Source organism: Marmota flaviventris, chromosome 2 (genome assembly GCF_047511675.1).
Source record: "Marmota flaviventris isolate mMarFla1 chromosome 2, mMarFla1.hap1, whole genome shotgun sequence".
Lineage (NCBI taxonomy): Eukaryota > Metazoa > Chordata > Mammalia > Rodentia > Sciuridae > Marmota > Marmota flaviventris.
The window spans coordinates 96,995,619-97,014,364 of NC_092499.1; the positions used below are offsets into that span (position 1 = coordinate 96,995,619).

The 18,746-nt window shown below is 34.1% G+C and overlaps 1 protein-coding gene across 4 annotated transcripts in view; it reads left to right on the plus strand.

Annotated features, from left to right (window-relative positions):
- Positions 1-135: 135 nt before the first annotated feature.
- Positions 136-18,746, plus strand: part of Galk2 (galactokinase 2) — a 133,709-nt gene continuing 115,098 nt past the window's right edge. For 3 of the 4 annotated variants that reach the window (XM_027924909.2, XM_027924915.2, XM_071608236.1), the window contains exons 1-2: positions 10,021-10,207; positions 16,374-16,462. In XM_027924909.2, the coding sequence (XP_027780710.1) occupies positions 10,155-10,207; positions 16,374-16,462 (142 nt within the window). In that variant the 5' untranslated portion in view covers positions 10,021-10,154. Of the gene's footprint in view, positions 261-10,020; positions 10,208-16,373; positions 16,463-18,746 lie in introns of those variants that run through there. The other variant, XM_071608237.1, reaches the window with a different exon arrangement.

Sequence of the window (18,746 nt, forward strand, 5' to 3'; positions counted from 1 at the left end):
ACTGCCCCACTCTTCCTGCGAGACGGTTAGTGCCTTAGCAACTAAACATAGCAACTGGCGAATCTGGTGCTGCAGATGTCTGTGGAATGGTCTCGGGAACTCTTCGCTCACATGGAACAGTTTCTAGGCTCCTAGGTGGGGGAACAGTCTCCTCCCTTGCTTGGGACTCTGGAACTACCTCATTCTGGTGAAAGTAAGGTCAGCCTAGGACCAGAAGCCTTTCTTGGAGAAAAGGCTGACATGCCAGTCCTTTGCGACAGGTAGTATTATTTCTGCCACTGTTATTTGTGTGTACTTAGGCCACACGTTGATGTTTGAAGATCCTTTTCAGCAGCACGATTTACAAGTAATGTTTGTTATATTTGTAGTTGGCAAAACAGTTCCCTGGACATCCCAAATTAGGTATGCATCAATCGGTTAAGGCACAGCCCTTATAAGTCCGTGTTTGTAACAATAATCCTGCCTCATCCATTCTGTCATAGAATCTAACACAGATATTTTCCTTAATAGCCTTTTCCTCTTACCACTTTATTATGAGAAATTTCAAACATACATAAAATTGAAATAATAGTATAGTGGACACATGTATATACACTATGAGCTCTACTTGCCTGTGTGTGTGTGTGTGTCTGTGTATTCCCTGAATGAAGTGAAAGGAAGTGGCAGATATGACACATCACCCCTAAATGCAGTTATATTTATTTCCTAAAATTAAGGAATTCTATGCAATCACAACATTATTATTACATATTAGATTAACACTTTCCTGATATCCTTTAATATCAAGTGCACGTTCAAAATTACTCTCTGAAACATAAAATTTTAGAATTGGAAGAGCCTTTAATGATATCATTTAGAATCCAAAGCTTCCTAACTCTCACACTAAAGATTCTGATTCAGTAGTTCTGCCGTTGAGTTCAGGAGTTTGTACTTGTAACTTTAAAACAAAACAAAACCTTCCTATAACTAGGGTGAATAACTGTAAATCCTAGTTTTCCTGGGACAGAGATGGTTTAGTACAGCGATCCAGCATTGTAATTAAGAACACTCATAATTTAGAACAATAAATCACATGGTGATTCTACCTGTAATTCATAGTTCTTCAAAATAACATATAGAACCTCAAGGTAGTTAAGAGGTTCATTTGCACATAGTTTTGATTCTTACTCAAGATACCAATTCTGAAAGTGATTTTTAACTTTGTGCATGCTGATCACATTTGTAAAATTACATGTTGATTTACACTGAATTTACTTACATATTTTGTTGCATTTCAATGAAATACCTTATTCTTTATTGGAAAAGAATTACTCAAAAATGAATACTTGTTGAGTAAATAAATAAATATGTTATCAAATCTTTCTGTTTAGAAAATGTGCTTGTATGCACCTCTAAACATCAAAAAAGTTTCTGTCCATAAAAGTTCTTTTTTGTTACCTTATTTACATATCCTATTCTGAATACTTTGTACAGCTAAGATATTCTTTTATTTTTATTGACATCGATTTTATTTAGTGGTAAATAGCTGAAAAAAATGTGATTTAACAGGATGTATTGGTGTGACATGGTATCCTTGTTGAAAGTAAATCTTATTTTTTAAAAAATACTTTTAAAAACTAGGATTATTGAAGTACAATTTAGCAGACTTATTGAGGTACATTAAGCAGCACATACTTAAAGTATACAATTTGATGAATCTTGTCATATGTGTACCCCTGTGAACCAGCACCATACCAAGATAATGAGCATATTTATCACTGCGGAAGTTTCTTTGTAGGTTCCTTGCAGATTCTTGGTAATCTGTCTTCTCCCTCTTTCACTTTTCCTGGGCTACCTCTGATCTGCTTTTTGTCACTGTAGATTAGTTTACATTTTCAGTAGTTTTATATAAGTGGAATACACTGTGTACTCTCATTTGCCTGGCTTAACTCAGTATAATTATTTTGGCATTCATTCATGTTGTTGCATGCATTGTTGTAGCTTTTTTTTTTTTTAACTGATGAGTGTACTATTATATGTATATACCACAGTTTTTCTATCCATGTGCCTGTTGATGGATATTTGAGTTTTTTGTTTTTGGGTTTGTGGCTAATATAAATAAAGCTTCTAAAAACATTTGTGTAAGAGTTTTTATGTGGATTTGTTTTATTTATCTTGGGTGTCCTGTTTTATTTATCCTTTAAAGTGTCTCCCCCGTTATTCATGCTCTTGGATAACTCTTTATCCTTTGAGTTTGGGTGGAGTCTGTAACTTGATTATAACTAGTAATCAAGAATAGTTGATAGAAAAATCGATGTACAAGATATGTGTACATTATTACATTAGACAGGATTGTTAAGTTCATCTGGCTAGGAATAATTATCTCTTTTAATGACTTAGAGGAAGGCAGTTAGTTACCCATGTTGTGAAGGACTATGTGGCAGGGAACTGAGGGTTGCATCTGACCAACAGCCAGCAAGTAATTGTGGCCTTTACTCTGATAACCCACAAGGAGCTGACTGGTGCTTAAAGCTACTTGAATCTGAATCCTTCTCTATTTGAACATCAAATAAGACCTTGTGAGTCTCTAAAGTAGAGGACCCATTAAGTTGTGCCTTGACTTCCTATTCATAGAAATTGTGGGATAATAAATATGTATTGTATTATACCAATAAGTTGGTGATAATATTGTTATGCAGCCATGGGTACAAATAAAAATAAATGCCTAGTATTGATGGGTACATCATATAGTATATGTGTGTTTAACTTTTTAAGAAACTGTTAATTTGATTTCCTAAATGGTTTTACCATTTTGTACATCTACTAGTAGTGTATAATAGTATTAGTTGTTCCACATACCTGTCAACACTTAGTGTGGTCAGTCTTTTTAATTTTAGCCACTCTAGCAGGAATATCTTCATATCTGATTGTAGTTTTGATATGCATTTCCTTAATGATTAATTTTGAACATATTTTTGTGCTTTCTTGGATTCCATGTATTTCTTTGGTTAAATATCTCTTTAATTATTTTGCCTATTTTTTTTAACTGGGTTGTTTATCTTATTACTATTGAATTGTAAGAGTTTTGCCTACAGTCAAGGGCAAAGATTCCTTACATGCCTGAAAATAGGTTATAAATTTCCTGTTGTGAAGATGGTATAAATATTCCCCTCTATGCCAGGAAGAGGAAAGCTAGCATTGAGTCTGCATAAACAAACTATTCTAAACCCTTATATTTCATTAGTTCTTCCATATATTCTTAGTTACCTCTCCACAATGTACTGCCCTTTGTTTGTTATACTCCTGAGTGCAGCTGCTTCTTTGGGTTCTTCATGTATTTTTATGAAGTCCCCATTCACATGAAGAGAATAATGGGCCCCAAATCCATCCTCTAACTCTCTTTTGTTTCCTGGCCACGATATGAGCAGTTTTGCCCCACTGTGTGTATTATCTATGATCTGTGGCCTTTCCCAGGCCTAAAGCAATAGAACCAATCTGTCTTGGACTAAAACCTCGGAACAGTGAGGCAAAATAACCTTTTTCTCTTTATTAGTTTTATTATTTGGTTATTATATTATTTATGGTTATTTATCACACTACCAGAAAGCTGACTAATGTAAGACCCCAGCTACTAAATCTAAGAGAATAGAGGAAAAGTTTTTTTTCTCCCCTATAGAATGCTCCAAGTTTCATTCCTTGCTTTGACTTTGATATTGTAAGCGTGTCTTTTTTTTGAAATTGCAATTACCCAACTTTAGTAATATTCTTTTTTCCCATCTTAATATTTCTCTTTTTGCATGTTCTCTCACTTATTTTTTAATTTATATAACAGCAGAATGCATCATAATTCTTATTACATATATAGAACACAATTTTTCATATCTCTGGTTGTATACGTAGTATATTCACACCACTTCGTGTCTTCATACATGTACTTTGGATAATAATGATCATCACATTTATTGTTATTTACAATAGGAATTTGTTAAATGAATGAATGATTATAGAACAATAAATGAAACCTGGAATGCTAATTCTAACGGAGGAAACAGATAATAAACACAAAATATCAATGAATAATTAATGTAATTTCGAATAGCCACAAAGACAATAAATCTTATTTAGGGGAAAGAGAAGGACCAGATAGAAGATTGGGATGGTTTTTATGGAGGAGAGATTTCAGACTTGCCTCCAGTTACAAAGTTAGTAAGTGGTCAGGCCATTCTAATCCGGGTTCATTCATTAATTTCTTCATTAAACATTCCCTGAGTGCCTGCTAGACACTGAGCCAGAGTCTTTAAAACCATAGTGAAATGGTCGTTGCCTTCCGGAAACTTACAATTTAGATCCATGCTGTCCAACATAGCAACCAAGTTTTTCTAGTTGGAATTAACATTCGATTAACTGTAAAATATACACTGGATTTCAGAAATTTACTATGAAAAAGTAAAATAGTTGAATTATTTTACATTTTTTAATATTTGAAATGATAATTTGGATTACTAGGTAAAATTTATTAGTAAAATTAATCTTTTTAAAATGGCTTCTAAAAATTTTTAAATTATATATTTGGTTTGCATTATAGGTTAGGATTCAGTAGATATGGGTCCAAGATTCTCTACTTATAAAAATCTTCTGGGTGATGTGGATGCTGCTGGTTTGAGGAGCACATTTTGAGTAGTAAGGTTTTAGACTTGTTAGTCAAGAAAACACAAAAGTAATTCCAGTACTGGTGTGATAATTACTATGAGTGGGCAATCAGAGGATGCTTAGAGATTTTTTTGTTTTATTTTTCATTCTAAAAAGCAATCTATTTTTTATTAATGCCTTGTTGCACATTTTCTTTTCCTTTCATATTGATTTTTAAAAGATTATAATACTATATTTAACTATATAAACATGAATTTTTTGATTCATGAGTTTATCTTTTACTTTTTGGCTTAAATAATTACATGCTAGAGATATATTCAGAAGAATAATCATTGTAAAGAAGATATTAAAGAAGTTTGTTAATTACCATAATGGGAAAATCACCAGAATAATTCACCAAAGTTAATTCTTCCTATTGTAAATAACACTTTGTTAAAATTATAAATCAAAACAGGAAATACTTTCCAGAAGTTGTATAATTAGACTACAGAACATATCAGGCAAATGATGGTCTCTCTGTGGCCTTAGATTCTTCATTTTTGAAGGTAGAGGTAGGCATTAGGAACAGTAGAACTTCCCACAGGAAGTTCTAAACATCTGTAGATGTCAGCTAGATAGCCAGATCTATGTGACTCTAGCATCCCTGTTTTAATGTCTTATTTTGGTTCAAGTTTTTTTTTTAATTACTCCTTTTGGTGTTTATTTGTATTTAGTTTGCTATTATATTTTATCTGAGCAAGGGCTAATATAATTGAAAGAAAAATGATTTAAACTTATCAATTAGGTCTCTGTTTAAGAACATATCATGATATACCATCTATTAGTTTATAATTTAGACTTTAAGCCTTAGTGTAAGTGTGCCCATCTGCCAAAAAATAAAGATGAGAGGTTTGAGATTTGTAGATATAAAAATATGATAAAATTTAAGTGTTTGAATATTTTCACTGCCAGATATGGTTTTCTAATAAAAACCAAAGGAATACCTTCTTAAAATTGACAAAGGAATAATATTTTTTAATCCCTTAAGAATTATTAAAAAAAAGAGAGATAATACAATATACAAAGTTTTCATGGGGATGGGGATATAGCTCACTTGGTAGAGTGCTTGTCTCATATGCAGAATGCCCTGGGTTCAGTCCCCAGCACACACACACACACACACATACACACACACACACACACACACTCAAGTGCTTCCTTAGCAAGATGCTTGGCATAGAAAGTTATGTAATTGTGTCTGTGTGTGTCTATCTCTGTGTCTGGTAGGGTTCTCTAGAAGTTTGAGAAAAGTTTAAGAGCAATACTTCATGAAAATTATTATGTGCGTATTTCAACTTTGAGACAAGAATTCTAATAGCTTTGTTAATTTGTTTTAAAGCATACTTTGTTGAGATCTCATGAATGGTCACATATTCAGAAGTAGTATGGTTTCTGGACTACAAGTGCAGCGCTGTAATTTTAATTCTAGTTCCACTACACTCTTTTAGTTTGGGCCAGTTATTTAAAAAAAGGATTTTTAAATAATTACTTCAGAAGATATTTCTAATCCGTATCAATTTTGATGAGACTATAATAGGAATGCATCCAAGATCCAAACTAATCATTTAACATTGGATTTTAATTAGCAAAGTTTGGTCCACAAATATACATTCAATAGGAAGTATTCTTTTATGAAACAGTTTCCATTGTCACTGTGTTCATTTTTTTACCCAGTATAAAATGAGTTTATTTTGTGTTTTAAGAAACATTGTTTTCAAGTTTTAAAATTAGATTATTTTTCAATTGATCTAGGAAGATATATTAGAAACATATCTGAATAAAAAAACTGGTCTGGGCTGAGGTTGTGGCTCAGGATTAGAGCATTCATCTGCTGTGTATGAGGCCCTGGGTTCAATCCTCAGCACCACATAGAAATAAATAAATAAAATAAATGTATTGTGTCCAACAACAACTAAAAAATAAATATTAAAAAACTAGTCTGTCCATTTCCATATTCACTGACGTTCCTAAAAAGTTTATATTTTTTTTACTTAGATTCTCTCCTTATCTAAATTTATTTACAAGAAGTGACAATAATACTGTCCATTACTCAAGAATAAGCCACAATATTATTTTTACTGTGGTTCAAAAATAAGTTATGATTGATTTATTATAAATGATTAGAAAGGCTGTATGATTGTATGTTAGCTTTCTATTATGTGACAAAATACCAAGGTAATCAACTTATAAGTAGGAAAGATTTATGTTGATTCAGTTTTCAGTTCATGATTGGTTGACTATGTTGTTTTGGGCCCTGTGGTAAGACAGAACATGGTGGTGGGGAGCACCTGTTGGAGCAAAGCTGCTCATTCATGGCAGCCAGGAAGCAAAGAGAGATAGGGAAAGAAGCTGGGGTCCCAATATCCCCTTTGTTACGGTTAGTATATGAGGCATTCCCCCAAAATACCTGTGTGAATGCAGGAATGATTAGATGTGAAACAATTGGATTATGAGAGTTGTATCTAGTCAGGACATCCTTGTTTGAATGGACTAAATGGGTGTTAGCTGTAGGGAGTTAGTGTGAGGCTGCAGGAAGTGGGTCAATGGGGGCATGCCTTAAAAGGATTCATCTTGCCTGCAGCCTCTTCCCTTTTTCTCTCTGCTTCCTGGCTGCCACAAGGTAAGTAGTGCTTATGATGTTCCACCTCCCCTCAGGCCCAGAGCAGTGGTGTCCGCTGATTGTGGACTGCACCTCTTAAACTGTAAAAAAATATAAACCTTTTTCTTCTGATTTCCTCTTTTATTTTTTTAAATTATTTTTAGTTGTAGGTGATCACAATACCTTTATTTATTTTATTTTTATATGGTGCTGAGGATCAAACCCAGTGCCTCACACTTTTGAGGAAGTGCTCTACCACTGAGCTACAACCACAGCCCCTTTGAGTTATTCTTGTCAGAATAACTTTGACTTTGACCATAATAATGAAAACTTGACTGACACACCCTTCAAGGGCATGCCTCCAATGACCCAACTTCCTTCCACTAGGCCCCATGTTCTAATAGTGCTACATACTGGTAACAATGCCTTTAAGACATGATCTTTGGGGAACATTTGAGATCAAAACCATAACAATAAAAAAGAAGCTCAGAAAACAGAATTACTTTTCATGATGTACCATTTACAGTAATAACTCAAGGGGATGCCCAGGGTCTTCCACCCTTGGGCTAAACTGATACTATGCATCTATATGTTAGCTTCTATTTCCTTTCCTGCTTCTTACATACACATATATAATGATAGAATTCTGGAATAGCAACATATTGGATTTATCTTAAGTTATGTTACTACCCCTACTGTGACAGGCATTTATTCTCCAAATTATGCTACCAACACTAGTATTTCAGGTTTGAGTGTGTTCTCCAAAAGGCTCAGGTGTTGGAACCTTCAAGAGGTGGATCTGGTGGGAGGTCATTAGGGGGATTGCCCTGGGAAGGGATTAACACTGGTCTCTTAGAGTGAGTGAGTTGTTGAGAGAACTGGTTGTTAGAAAAGAGAGATCCTGAGCCAGAATATTCTTGGCTTTTTGTCTTACCATGTGATTTTTTTTTTTTGTACACATACTTCCACCATTGTGATGATATCTGCCATGAGCCTCCAAAATTTTAAGCTAAATAAACCTCATTTCAGGGCTGGGGGTATAGCTCAGTGGCAGAGTTCTTGCCTAGCACACGCACTCCCTGCTTCTATCCCCAGCACCACAAAAATAAGACAAAAACTGAAATAAACCTTTATAAAATATCCATCCTTAGGTATCATGTTATAGGAAAAGAAAATTGTATAATACAATCATGTTGGCTCAAACTTCCTCAACTGGAGTATCTTGGAATAGATGTATTACTAGCTGGGTTTAATCTTTGTGTTCTGAGGTACAAAATGTGCTAGATTAAGAATTAATAGAGCTAAATTTTAATTTGAGTTTTGCTGCTGATGAGCAGTGTGATCTTAAGCATATCATTTTACATTTCAGTCATCAGTTTATCTTATCTAGTTATTAAAAACCAACCTACTAGGCACTATTCAAGATGCCTTTTCCCTCAGGTTGGTAAATCTAGTGGTAGTGATGGTGGAGGTGGTGAGACAGACAATAAACACATAATAAATATGCAGGGTAATTTTTTGATAATTTTGAGATCTAAGAACATTAATATGTTAGAGTGATGTGGTGGGGATGTTGTGCTACTTTAGATAGGGCATCTGGTTTTCTCTAGATAGTAGTGAGAAACTGATGTGACTCCATTTTTGAGAAATCAGCTTCTACCTCAAGGCCTGTCCTAAGGAAGGGGGCGTGACCCTTGTCCTGGGAAAAACCTACCCACCCTGCTGAGTTGTTTGTCTGCAAATAACAGGAGAGATCTGTGGCATAGGGTGTCCTTGACTCAGTTAAGCTAGGTGAAGACCCATAGCAACTCTCTAGCAACCACCAATCAGCATGAGACAGGGAAAATACTGGGGATGACCCCCCAGTAGTTTATGGTGGTTAATAACATGTTGGGAAACCAGATAGTTTAGTACACCCTTGTGGCCTAAACCAATCAGTTCAAAGGAATCCCCCTCTTGTACTAACCAATCACCCCTACCCAACTGGTTCCCGCCAGTGAATGTGCTAATCAATGTTAAGAGTTGTTGTTTGATTTTCCCGTGATATGGAATGATTTGCTGTGTGATGTTGTGACGCAACACCTATAAAATCTCACTGGACAAAGGACCAGGACTCACTCCCTGGGACCGCTGAGTAGGAACCGTTGTGAGTCCAGGCTCGAGTTTACAATAAAGACTCTTGTGTGATTGCATCAGATTGGGCTTCTGGAGGTCTATTGGGGTCCAACGAATCTGGCATTACAGTAGGAAATCTAAGGGGTTGCTAAGGGTGGATGCAGAAAAAAAGTTTCCTTCTTTTCCTATTATGTTTCTGAAAGGCTTATCCTGAAAATAAATGCAAGTACGTTTGCATTAGTGCTGCATCAATTTTATGCTGCTTGATTTGGAAATAATCCACATAGAAGAAATTGCTAAACATTTCAGTGTCGTTTTGGAAGTAGCTGGTGGACGTTAAAAAACAAACAAAAACAAAACTCCTAACTTAAAAATTGTAGCCTCAGATAGATCAGATGACTAAGGTGTGTGCGGGTCTCCAGGTTATCACTCTGCAATCAGACTTATTCACAGTTTGCAGAAAGAAAACCTCTTTCAGCTTGGCATGTGCTTGCGCAGGGCCTCCAAGAGTCCCAGTTCCTGTAAACTTAGTGTAGGACTGTGGTTGCACTTGTCAGTGACCGGAAGGGAACTTTGGCCCAGAGCCCAGAAGGAGGAGCTGGAGGCGGTGCCTGGAAGCAGCCACCTCAGCGCAGCTGCAGGATTTCCGCAGGGTGAGAGCCAGTGCTGTCCGGAAGAAAGGAGCATCTGTAACAGCCGGTTATCTCGTGATTGCCTTAGGAGATTTGCTTCTAAACTCCAAACTGCAGAAGAAAACAGGATCTAGCGAAATATGGCTACGGAGGGCCCTGCCAGGCGTCGAATCCAGGTGGCAGAACATCCCAGGTGGGGGAGAGGCAAAGCCACCTTTTTTGGGATCTCCTAGGTTAGCTGGTTGCAGATAAGGTTCATGGCTTTTGGCTGCTTTTGTTACTGGGGAGCAGACAGAACTCTTGTAATTCTCTAAGACCGGGCTTGCAAGAAAGAACGTGCGTCAAATACGTTACTACACCTTGGCTGCTACCAAGGATTGTTGTGTATTGCTTCATTTCTGCAGATTCTTCTTTTCCGTTTCTTGCTGAAGGTGTTACAGTCTTTCTACCCAGCTTCAGAAAAATGTCCGAATACATTCGAACTCCTCCATTTGCTTTGCCTGCCCATTGATAATTGCTTTTAGAAGTCGTCTTTCTAAATATTCATTGAAAGCAAACACAGAAGCCTCCTTGGTCTTTGCATCTTAAAAGGAAACCCTGGAATCTGAATTGTCATTTAGGGAATTTGTTGCCAATCCCCAGCTACAGAATAACTGGTAATTTGGTGATGGCTAGTGGAGGATATTTTAAATTACAGATACTTTGTAGAAACACTTTGTTCTGGTTTATAGTGATAAAATCTCATTGAATGATGTCTTTTACTTGCTGTGCTGCATTAGCCTAAGAGCTTTTCTGGGGTTGACTTCTTTCACACTTTGCTGTTATTAACTATTTTGTTTTCTCTAACATCAAGTCTTTAAGCTCCTTCTATTTCCTTATTTATTACTATTATGGGTCAGTTGATGATATTTTCATTTTGTATTGGGCCTGACAAATTACACAAGTTGCCCTAAAAAGATGTTCTTTCATGCTTAAGCCAGCAGTGTGTCTTCAATTACCAGAAAGAAACATAATTTTTAATCATAAAGACCAGCATAGTTTTGGAGTATCTCTGAATGTCTTCGATTTTGAGTGTTTTAATGTTGCCCTGGTATATATGATTGAATTAGAACACATTGTTAAAGGCATGCTTCACCTAAGAGTAAGGAGGAATTTGTTACATGAAAATAAATCCAGGCCCTTGTAGCTTAATCTTTTTATTACATAAAATATATCCATTATGTATTTCAAATGTTTCCATTTTATATGATTTTGATCATAAAAATCAATTTCTATAGTTGGCCCTGCAGTGGCAAGAAGGTAACAAATACAGCTACATGCACTAAAAATGAAGAATTGTTTACCAAATTTCCTTAGTGTTCTCCCTTGTTTTGATAGTATTTATTCATGTAAAATGTATTTAATGTTAATATTTATTTTTCCTTGCTAGCCACAGAGGAGATCATAAAAGTAGTCAAGAGAAGTTCTGCTATTGTTTTTGAGTTGTGTGTGCACTGTGTTGATGATCAACTTCAAGCAATATTTTATTCTTAGGAATCTTTTGAAGCCACATATTCACTTTAGGAAGCATATGTTTTGTTAACTCTTGAGTGTGATGTATAAATCTAACTAACCAGTCACATGTTACAATTCACTGAGGGCCCCAGTGGGAGCCTGTCTCCTAGTGGAATTCCTTCTCTTTCCTCAAGATACCTCATCAACTTCATAGGACACAAGATACTCTGAGTAAAGGCATTAGTGAACCACATTATACAAATATAACCACATTATAAAATAATTTCTTTTTTATTCTTCTTAATAAAAATAATTTACAAATACAAGCTCTAATATTTTATTTTTACATCCCATCTATGCATCTCCCCTTTACTGTAAGACACCAAATTCCACTGTTTTAGCTTTCTTTGCATTCTTAGCAGTAATGTCGCCTCTTTTCCTTTTCTTTGTGATTAAGTTTTAAGTTGTTGGATTATTATTTTTGTAATAGCTTTGTTAATTTTTCACATACCATATAATTCACTCATTTAAAGATTACAATTAAGTGGTTTTTAGTATTTTCAGAATTGTGCAATCATTACCACAATCAAATTTAGAAAACTTCTTGACTGAAAAAGAACCCAATATCCCATTTGGTATCATCCCAGACTTCCCATTCCCTCACCTCCCACTGCCCCACTAACCCTAAGCAACTATTAATGTATTTTCTGTCTCTATAGGTTTGGTTATTCTGGGCTTTCAAATAAATGCAAGTCATAATCATGTTTGAGTTCTTTGGATTGGCTTTTAAAAAAATATAGCATGTATTAAAGTTTTATCCATTTTGTAAAATGTGTCATTATGTCATTCCTTTTTATGGTCAAATAATATTCTATTGTATGGATATACTGCATTTTGTTTATCCATTTATCAGTTGACAGATGTTTTGGTTGCTTCTATCTTTTGGCTCCTATGAATAGTGCTGCTGTATATGATGCCATATGACTACCTTATAAAAGTCTCATGTTCTGCCAACTCAACTGGGTAATCCTAAACACACTCTTAATATGAAAGATTTGGAGTATTTAGAAGTATATTCAATATGAATATACAACCACTGAAACTCCACATGATGTGCAATCCCAAGAATGGGATCCCAATTAGCATAAGTTATACTCCATGTATGTATAATATGTCAAAATACATTCTACTATTATGTATATCTAAAAAAAAAAAATAAAAGCCAAAAAATATATTCAGTAAAGCCTGAAGAATCCCACAGTTCCTTTCTTTGTTATTGCTTCTGATTTCTACCCTGTTCTGCCAGTTCCTACTTCCCTTCTTAGAAATTATCCATTTGGTACAAATCTTTGTAATATCATTGAATCCTTACAATATCATTTTTACTGTTTTTTAGCTGGGGTTACAGGCATAAGCCATTGCACTAGGAGAACCTTTTTGTGACTTATTCTCAGTTAAAATTTCAAGTTTTGTTGCATTGAGTTCAGTGTTGTTTATAGTATTTTCACCTTATGGAATTCAGTAACATTTTATTGTGGTCTAATATATGATCAATATTTGTGCTGTCCTACACAAATTATCGTGGTGTAATGTTTATATATGGTATATACATCCATAAAATGTGCTTTATTAATTTTGTTGCATTTTTCTCTTCAATTTTTTTTGTGTCTTATTGTTGATGTATTTCTGTTCATATTTTCTTACATTGCCTGTAGTATACTTTTTGCCTTATAAAAATTATTATTACTGTTTGAATTGGGGGCATTCCTTAATGCTCATACCTTTATTTTGAGTTGTGACTCTCAGCATTAAGAAGGATCCTTTTATGCACATTTAATGGTATTTGGTTTAAATTCTTCAATATCTGATGTCAGGACCAAAAAAACTCCCACTGTTTTCTTATTGTTTCTGTTTTCCTGGAATACTTCTACTTATTCCTTGATATTTAGCCTTTTTGAATCATTTTAAGTTTAAATATCTAAATTATTAGATATTAGTTGTGTCTCTTGTATACAGCACATAGTTCAGTTTTGTTTTAGGATCCAAATTGCAAATCTTTTTTTTTTAAAGAAATATATTAGGCCTAGTCACATATGTTGATGTAACTTCACCCAGTCCTTGAAGTTAACCGTCTTGTAACAGAGAACTATTGTGAAATAACTATAGTTATAGTTAGAACTATGGTGATATGTTTGATTTCAATTCTGTCATATTATTTGATAATTATGTGTTATGATATGTTTTCTGTGTCGTGTTTTCTATTAGATTTTACTGTGCTCCTTTATTTTTGAAATTTATTTGGTATTTAAGAAAACTTTTGATTTTGTTCTACTGGTTACTTTTGTACTTATATCTTTTTTTTAGTGCCCTTAAAAAATAGGGGACTCTTTTCTTGTTTAACTATCCATTTCTCCTTGTCCTCCTTCTTCATCTTCCTGTTTTCTGTTGAAAAACACTAGCATTTAAAATCATTCTATATAGAATCTGGATGGACAACCTGAGGTGTCTCATCTTCTATAATATGGAAGAAAGTGAGTAGAGATCACCAAAGTTTATCAACAGCATCATCAAAATTACTGAATGCCCTAATAGTACTTACTGTTCTGACATAAGCTAAACAATTATCTATCATTTTTCATTTCTTCTAGTGGATTATTTATATGTTGCAGAATAGAAATGAAACTGAACCTAGGAATCATGAATAATAATTACCATTTATTAAATATGTATTTCATGCTAATGCTGGGCTAAACACTGATCCTATATTACTTTATTTAATCAACTTCATGGGGTGCATATCTTTGTCACATAAAGGTGAGGGAGGTTAATGAATTTCATTATGATAGTGAAGATATTTAAGCCCAGTTCTGCATGACTGCACAGACCATAGTCTTTTTATAACTTTTAAAAAAGTGATTTAGTTGTATCCTTGTATATGCCTGCACTGTAACTTAAAAAAAATTGCTTTTTCAGTTTTTAATTTATCTTTTAATTTTTACCTGTAGCCTGTTTAACAGTCTGTGAGCTTTTTGTACTTTCACCTCTTCCTCCTTTTACCTTCCATTTTTTTTTTTTAAATAAGTGAACTTTTCTTCTTGGTGTGGTGGTTTTATATTAATCTTCATTTTGCTGGCTCCCTTCATTTCTCTTTCATCCAAGTTATTTTTTCCAGTAGCATACTGTGGTCTTTCTTCATTTTTTTCCCTCTTCCTTTTTGTTCTATTTATAACTTAAAGTTTTTTTTTAATATTTTTAGTTGTACACGGACACAATACCTTTATTTATTTATTTATTTTTTAATGTGGTGCTGAGGTTTGAACCCAGTGCCTCACACATGCTAGGCAAGTGCTGTACCACTGAGCTACAACTCCAGCCCATAACTTTTAAAGTTTAACAGTCTCTGTCTTCTAGTCATACTGGAGGCATTTTTTTTTTTTTTTTTGGTGTAGTTTTATTTGTTCTTGTTCTAATTGCTTTTGGTAAACTCAGAATTAGGCAGTCACCATTGTTCACACCTATATGATAGTCAAGTAAATGCTTTTTAAAATGCTAGAGATACTAGTTATTGTCTCCTGCTGAGATCTTTTGTCATCCTTGTCTGTTGAAGAAATGGACCAAAGTAATCATATTTGCAATTCAAACAAATAACCTTGTTTGTACCAAATTCCATACCCCCTTAGCCATAGATGATAGGACCAGGAGAGATGCTACATTTAAACTCTGCCAAACACATATCTTTTGGGAATTTGAGCTCAAGGACATAGAGATGTATAGGATAGACTGTATAAGTCACTGGAGCTATTAATCTTACAGTATCAAGACCACAGTGTCATGGAAACTGAAGATGTGGAGGAGCTCACAGAGGCAGGCAAAATGCAGAGCTTTGAGAAAAGCAGAATGGTGATGGAATGTTTAGAGCGATAAGAGAATGAGTTAGGAAGAGAGAAGGCCAAAGACATGAGTATAAACAGTTTCTGATAACTCTCCAGTTTCCAGGAGTCCAGGTTGAATAATTTCTGAAAATATTCAGCATATCTGTCATTACAATAAATTTCCTTTATTTACTGAACTTTTTTTTTGGTGTGTTTCTGTTTCTTGCAACTAATTAATCCCTAAGATCAATTAATTAATTACTCAACTTTCCTGAATATGGTAGGTTTAAATAATGTTTACTGTCTTGGTATTATTATTTAGGTATAATATGATGTCAGACTACAAACAGTGGAACTATTCACAGAATTAACCTGAGATGCTTTGATGGTATCAGATTATTAAATCTATTATAAGAATTTTGGATCTGGAAGGGATCTAGGAGGAATATCTAGTTAAAATTCTCTAATTTTTGAGAACAGAGGCTAAGGAAAAATGATTTGCCAAACTTAATGTGGTGCTGGTAATCGAACCCAGTGCCTCACACATGCTAGGCAAGCTCTCTACCACTGAGCCACAACCTCAGCCCCCAGTGTAGTTTTCATATGACTTCCTGTACTGGATTGAATGGTATATCCTCCCAAATTTATGTCCATTAGAACCTTGGAATGTGACTATATTTGGATTTCTTAAGTGGGCTTGGCTATACTTTGCATCCTTTAGGAAATAACAATGCTGTTGCCCTGGGGTTTTTAAGGTAGTATGTTACCAGAAGAGTTTACTTTTTCTCTTTTCCTTTGGAAGAATTAGTGGTGGAAGTTACATGAAATGTGTGCATGGATGAGTTTGCCTCTTATGGGCATTTTCATTTTCTGAAAATTGAACCCAGGGCCTTGCTCATGCTAAGTATGGGCTTTATCACTGTGCTACACACCCCCAGTCTCTTACAGATTTCTGATATATGATATTTTGAAATATTTTACTCTTGTTTTCAGATTGCTGAAGCTAAAGGAGATTTTTAACTCTAAGTTTGGATCTATTCCCAAGTTTTATGTTCGAGCACCAGGACGAGTCAACATAATAGGTATTTTAAACATTCCTTTAAATTTTATGTTCCTCTTTTAATAAGATACAAATTCTTTAAATATAGTTCTTTCTTAACTTTGCCCCAAATAGAATATTTTACATGTATATATATTAAGATACATTTTTACACAATTCCTTACTTTTATCTTTCAACCAATTCATGTAATTAATGTTGCTTTTTTCCCATTCATTTTTAAAAATCTATATATTTGTTCAAACCCATTTGTTTTTATTGTTTTAATGGAAGATGAAAATTTTTTCTATGCCATAGGTTATATCTTTAAAGTCTGGTGAGTAATTTGGATGACTGTACATTTTCTCATTAAGTTAGAGGGATGCTAAGAAATCCTATAACTCAATGCTTTTAAAAGTGTTGGCCCAGATTTTTCAGGTTTTCTAGGTGTATTTTTTTTTATAATTCTTCTCTGAAATGCTTTTGAATTTTAGTACTTTTAATAGTAAATTATAGCCTTTTAACAATTTTATTTACTGTTTTTCTGTTCACCTCTATGTATATTTATAATAATAGATACAGTTTTAATTATATTGCATACAATTTTTATTCTTTTTATCATTTAATCCATCATAAATATTTTCCTCTTTCTGTAGAGGTCATAATTATTTTAATGACTTCCTAATAGCTTACTAAGTTGATATTTTATACTTTTATTAACAATTTTCTTCCGTTGTACATAAATTTATTTCTAGTTTTCAGTATTATAGTCATTGGATAGAAAAGAAACAGATGAGAATGGCATTATTCATTTTTTCTTTTTTATTTCTGGTGAGATTTTTCAGGTGGAAAGGAGTACGTAGAAGAGAGGATGTACCCTCTTTCATGGAACTTAAGTTGTTCATTTCCACAAAAGGATTTGTTTTTATTCTGGTCAACAAAATTGTTATCACTTGAGTTTTTATCATAAGCCTTGTTGAGATGGATATTATTTATGGAACATTATTTTGAGAACATGTAGAACCTATTTTGCTGGTTCCTAAATTTATTCAAGATCAAGGTAGATTTCAGAAATATATATTGCTTACATATAGAGTTGTTTTCAACAGGTTTTACTTTATTATTTATCTATAATTTTATGAGATTCATTGTCAGGGTTATTGTAGAGATATTATGTAGGATATTTGTTGTAATTTCACTATCCTTTCTTTGAAGATACAAAGGAGAAATTTTGCATTGCTAAAGGTATGAATCATATATATCTGTACTATATGTTAAGTCTCCACTAACCACATTTGACTGTTTAAATTTAAATTAATTAAAGTAGTTAATTAGTAATTAAAGTAATTAAGTAGTCACCTTTCAATGCTCAGTAGCCACATGTGGCTAGTGGTTTCTATATCAGATAGCATAGACATAGAACATTTTCATATTCATAAACATTCTATAAGACTATACTGGCATCCTAAAAGTTTGTTTTGACTGCCAGAAAGGTCAGGAAGAAAAGCTGCCTCTAGTCAATCTTGAGTTTGTCTCACTTATGTTGTCCTTGAGAGTGACCTGGGTGGCTAGTTCCTCTCTAGGTCTAGAGCATAAGGAACAGTGGATGCCAGATAACTTTTAAAATTTGAAGACTATCTCATTTATATTTTTACTTATTAGGACATAATTAATGTTCGAGGGGTTGAGTTGAATCTCTGTGTTTTGTCAATCCATCTTTGATTTTCCCATTTTCCTTTTCTCTATCTGGAATATCTTTATCCCATATCCAGGCTATGCCTAATTTTTGCCCCTTCTTTAAGATTCTGTTCAAATAACCCTGCCATAAAAGATGTCCTGAAAGTTATGCTGTCCACTCATTCTCATACATGGTATACCATAGTATTCATTGTTGTAGTAAGCCAGACCATTAGAGAGTTTCATATAATAAATGAACCTATAGTAGAATTTCTTTATTAAGCTGTATAATTTGGTTTTATGACCCATTTGAAGGATGTTAAAGGAAATTAGCCATATGGGAAATAACCTTGTGTGAGTTTTTTTTTTCTTTGACCCCCCCAAAAAACAAAAGAATTCATTTGGTCAGTTCAAGTTTTTTTATAAGTAAAAAGGAAGAGAAAAGGTCTTACAAGAACAGGAACCAGGATCTGGGTATGTGGTTCAGTGGTAGAGCACTTACTTAATATACCGAGGCCCGATTTCAGTCTCTGGTACCACAATCAACATTATCATCATCATAAAATGAGAGCAGATGTAAGGGATAGTGCTCCCTGGTAGGTGGTGGAAACCTTTGTTGTTGTTGCTCTCCATGTGTCTGGACTGTGCCATA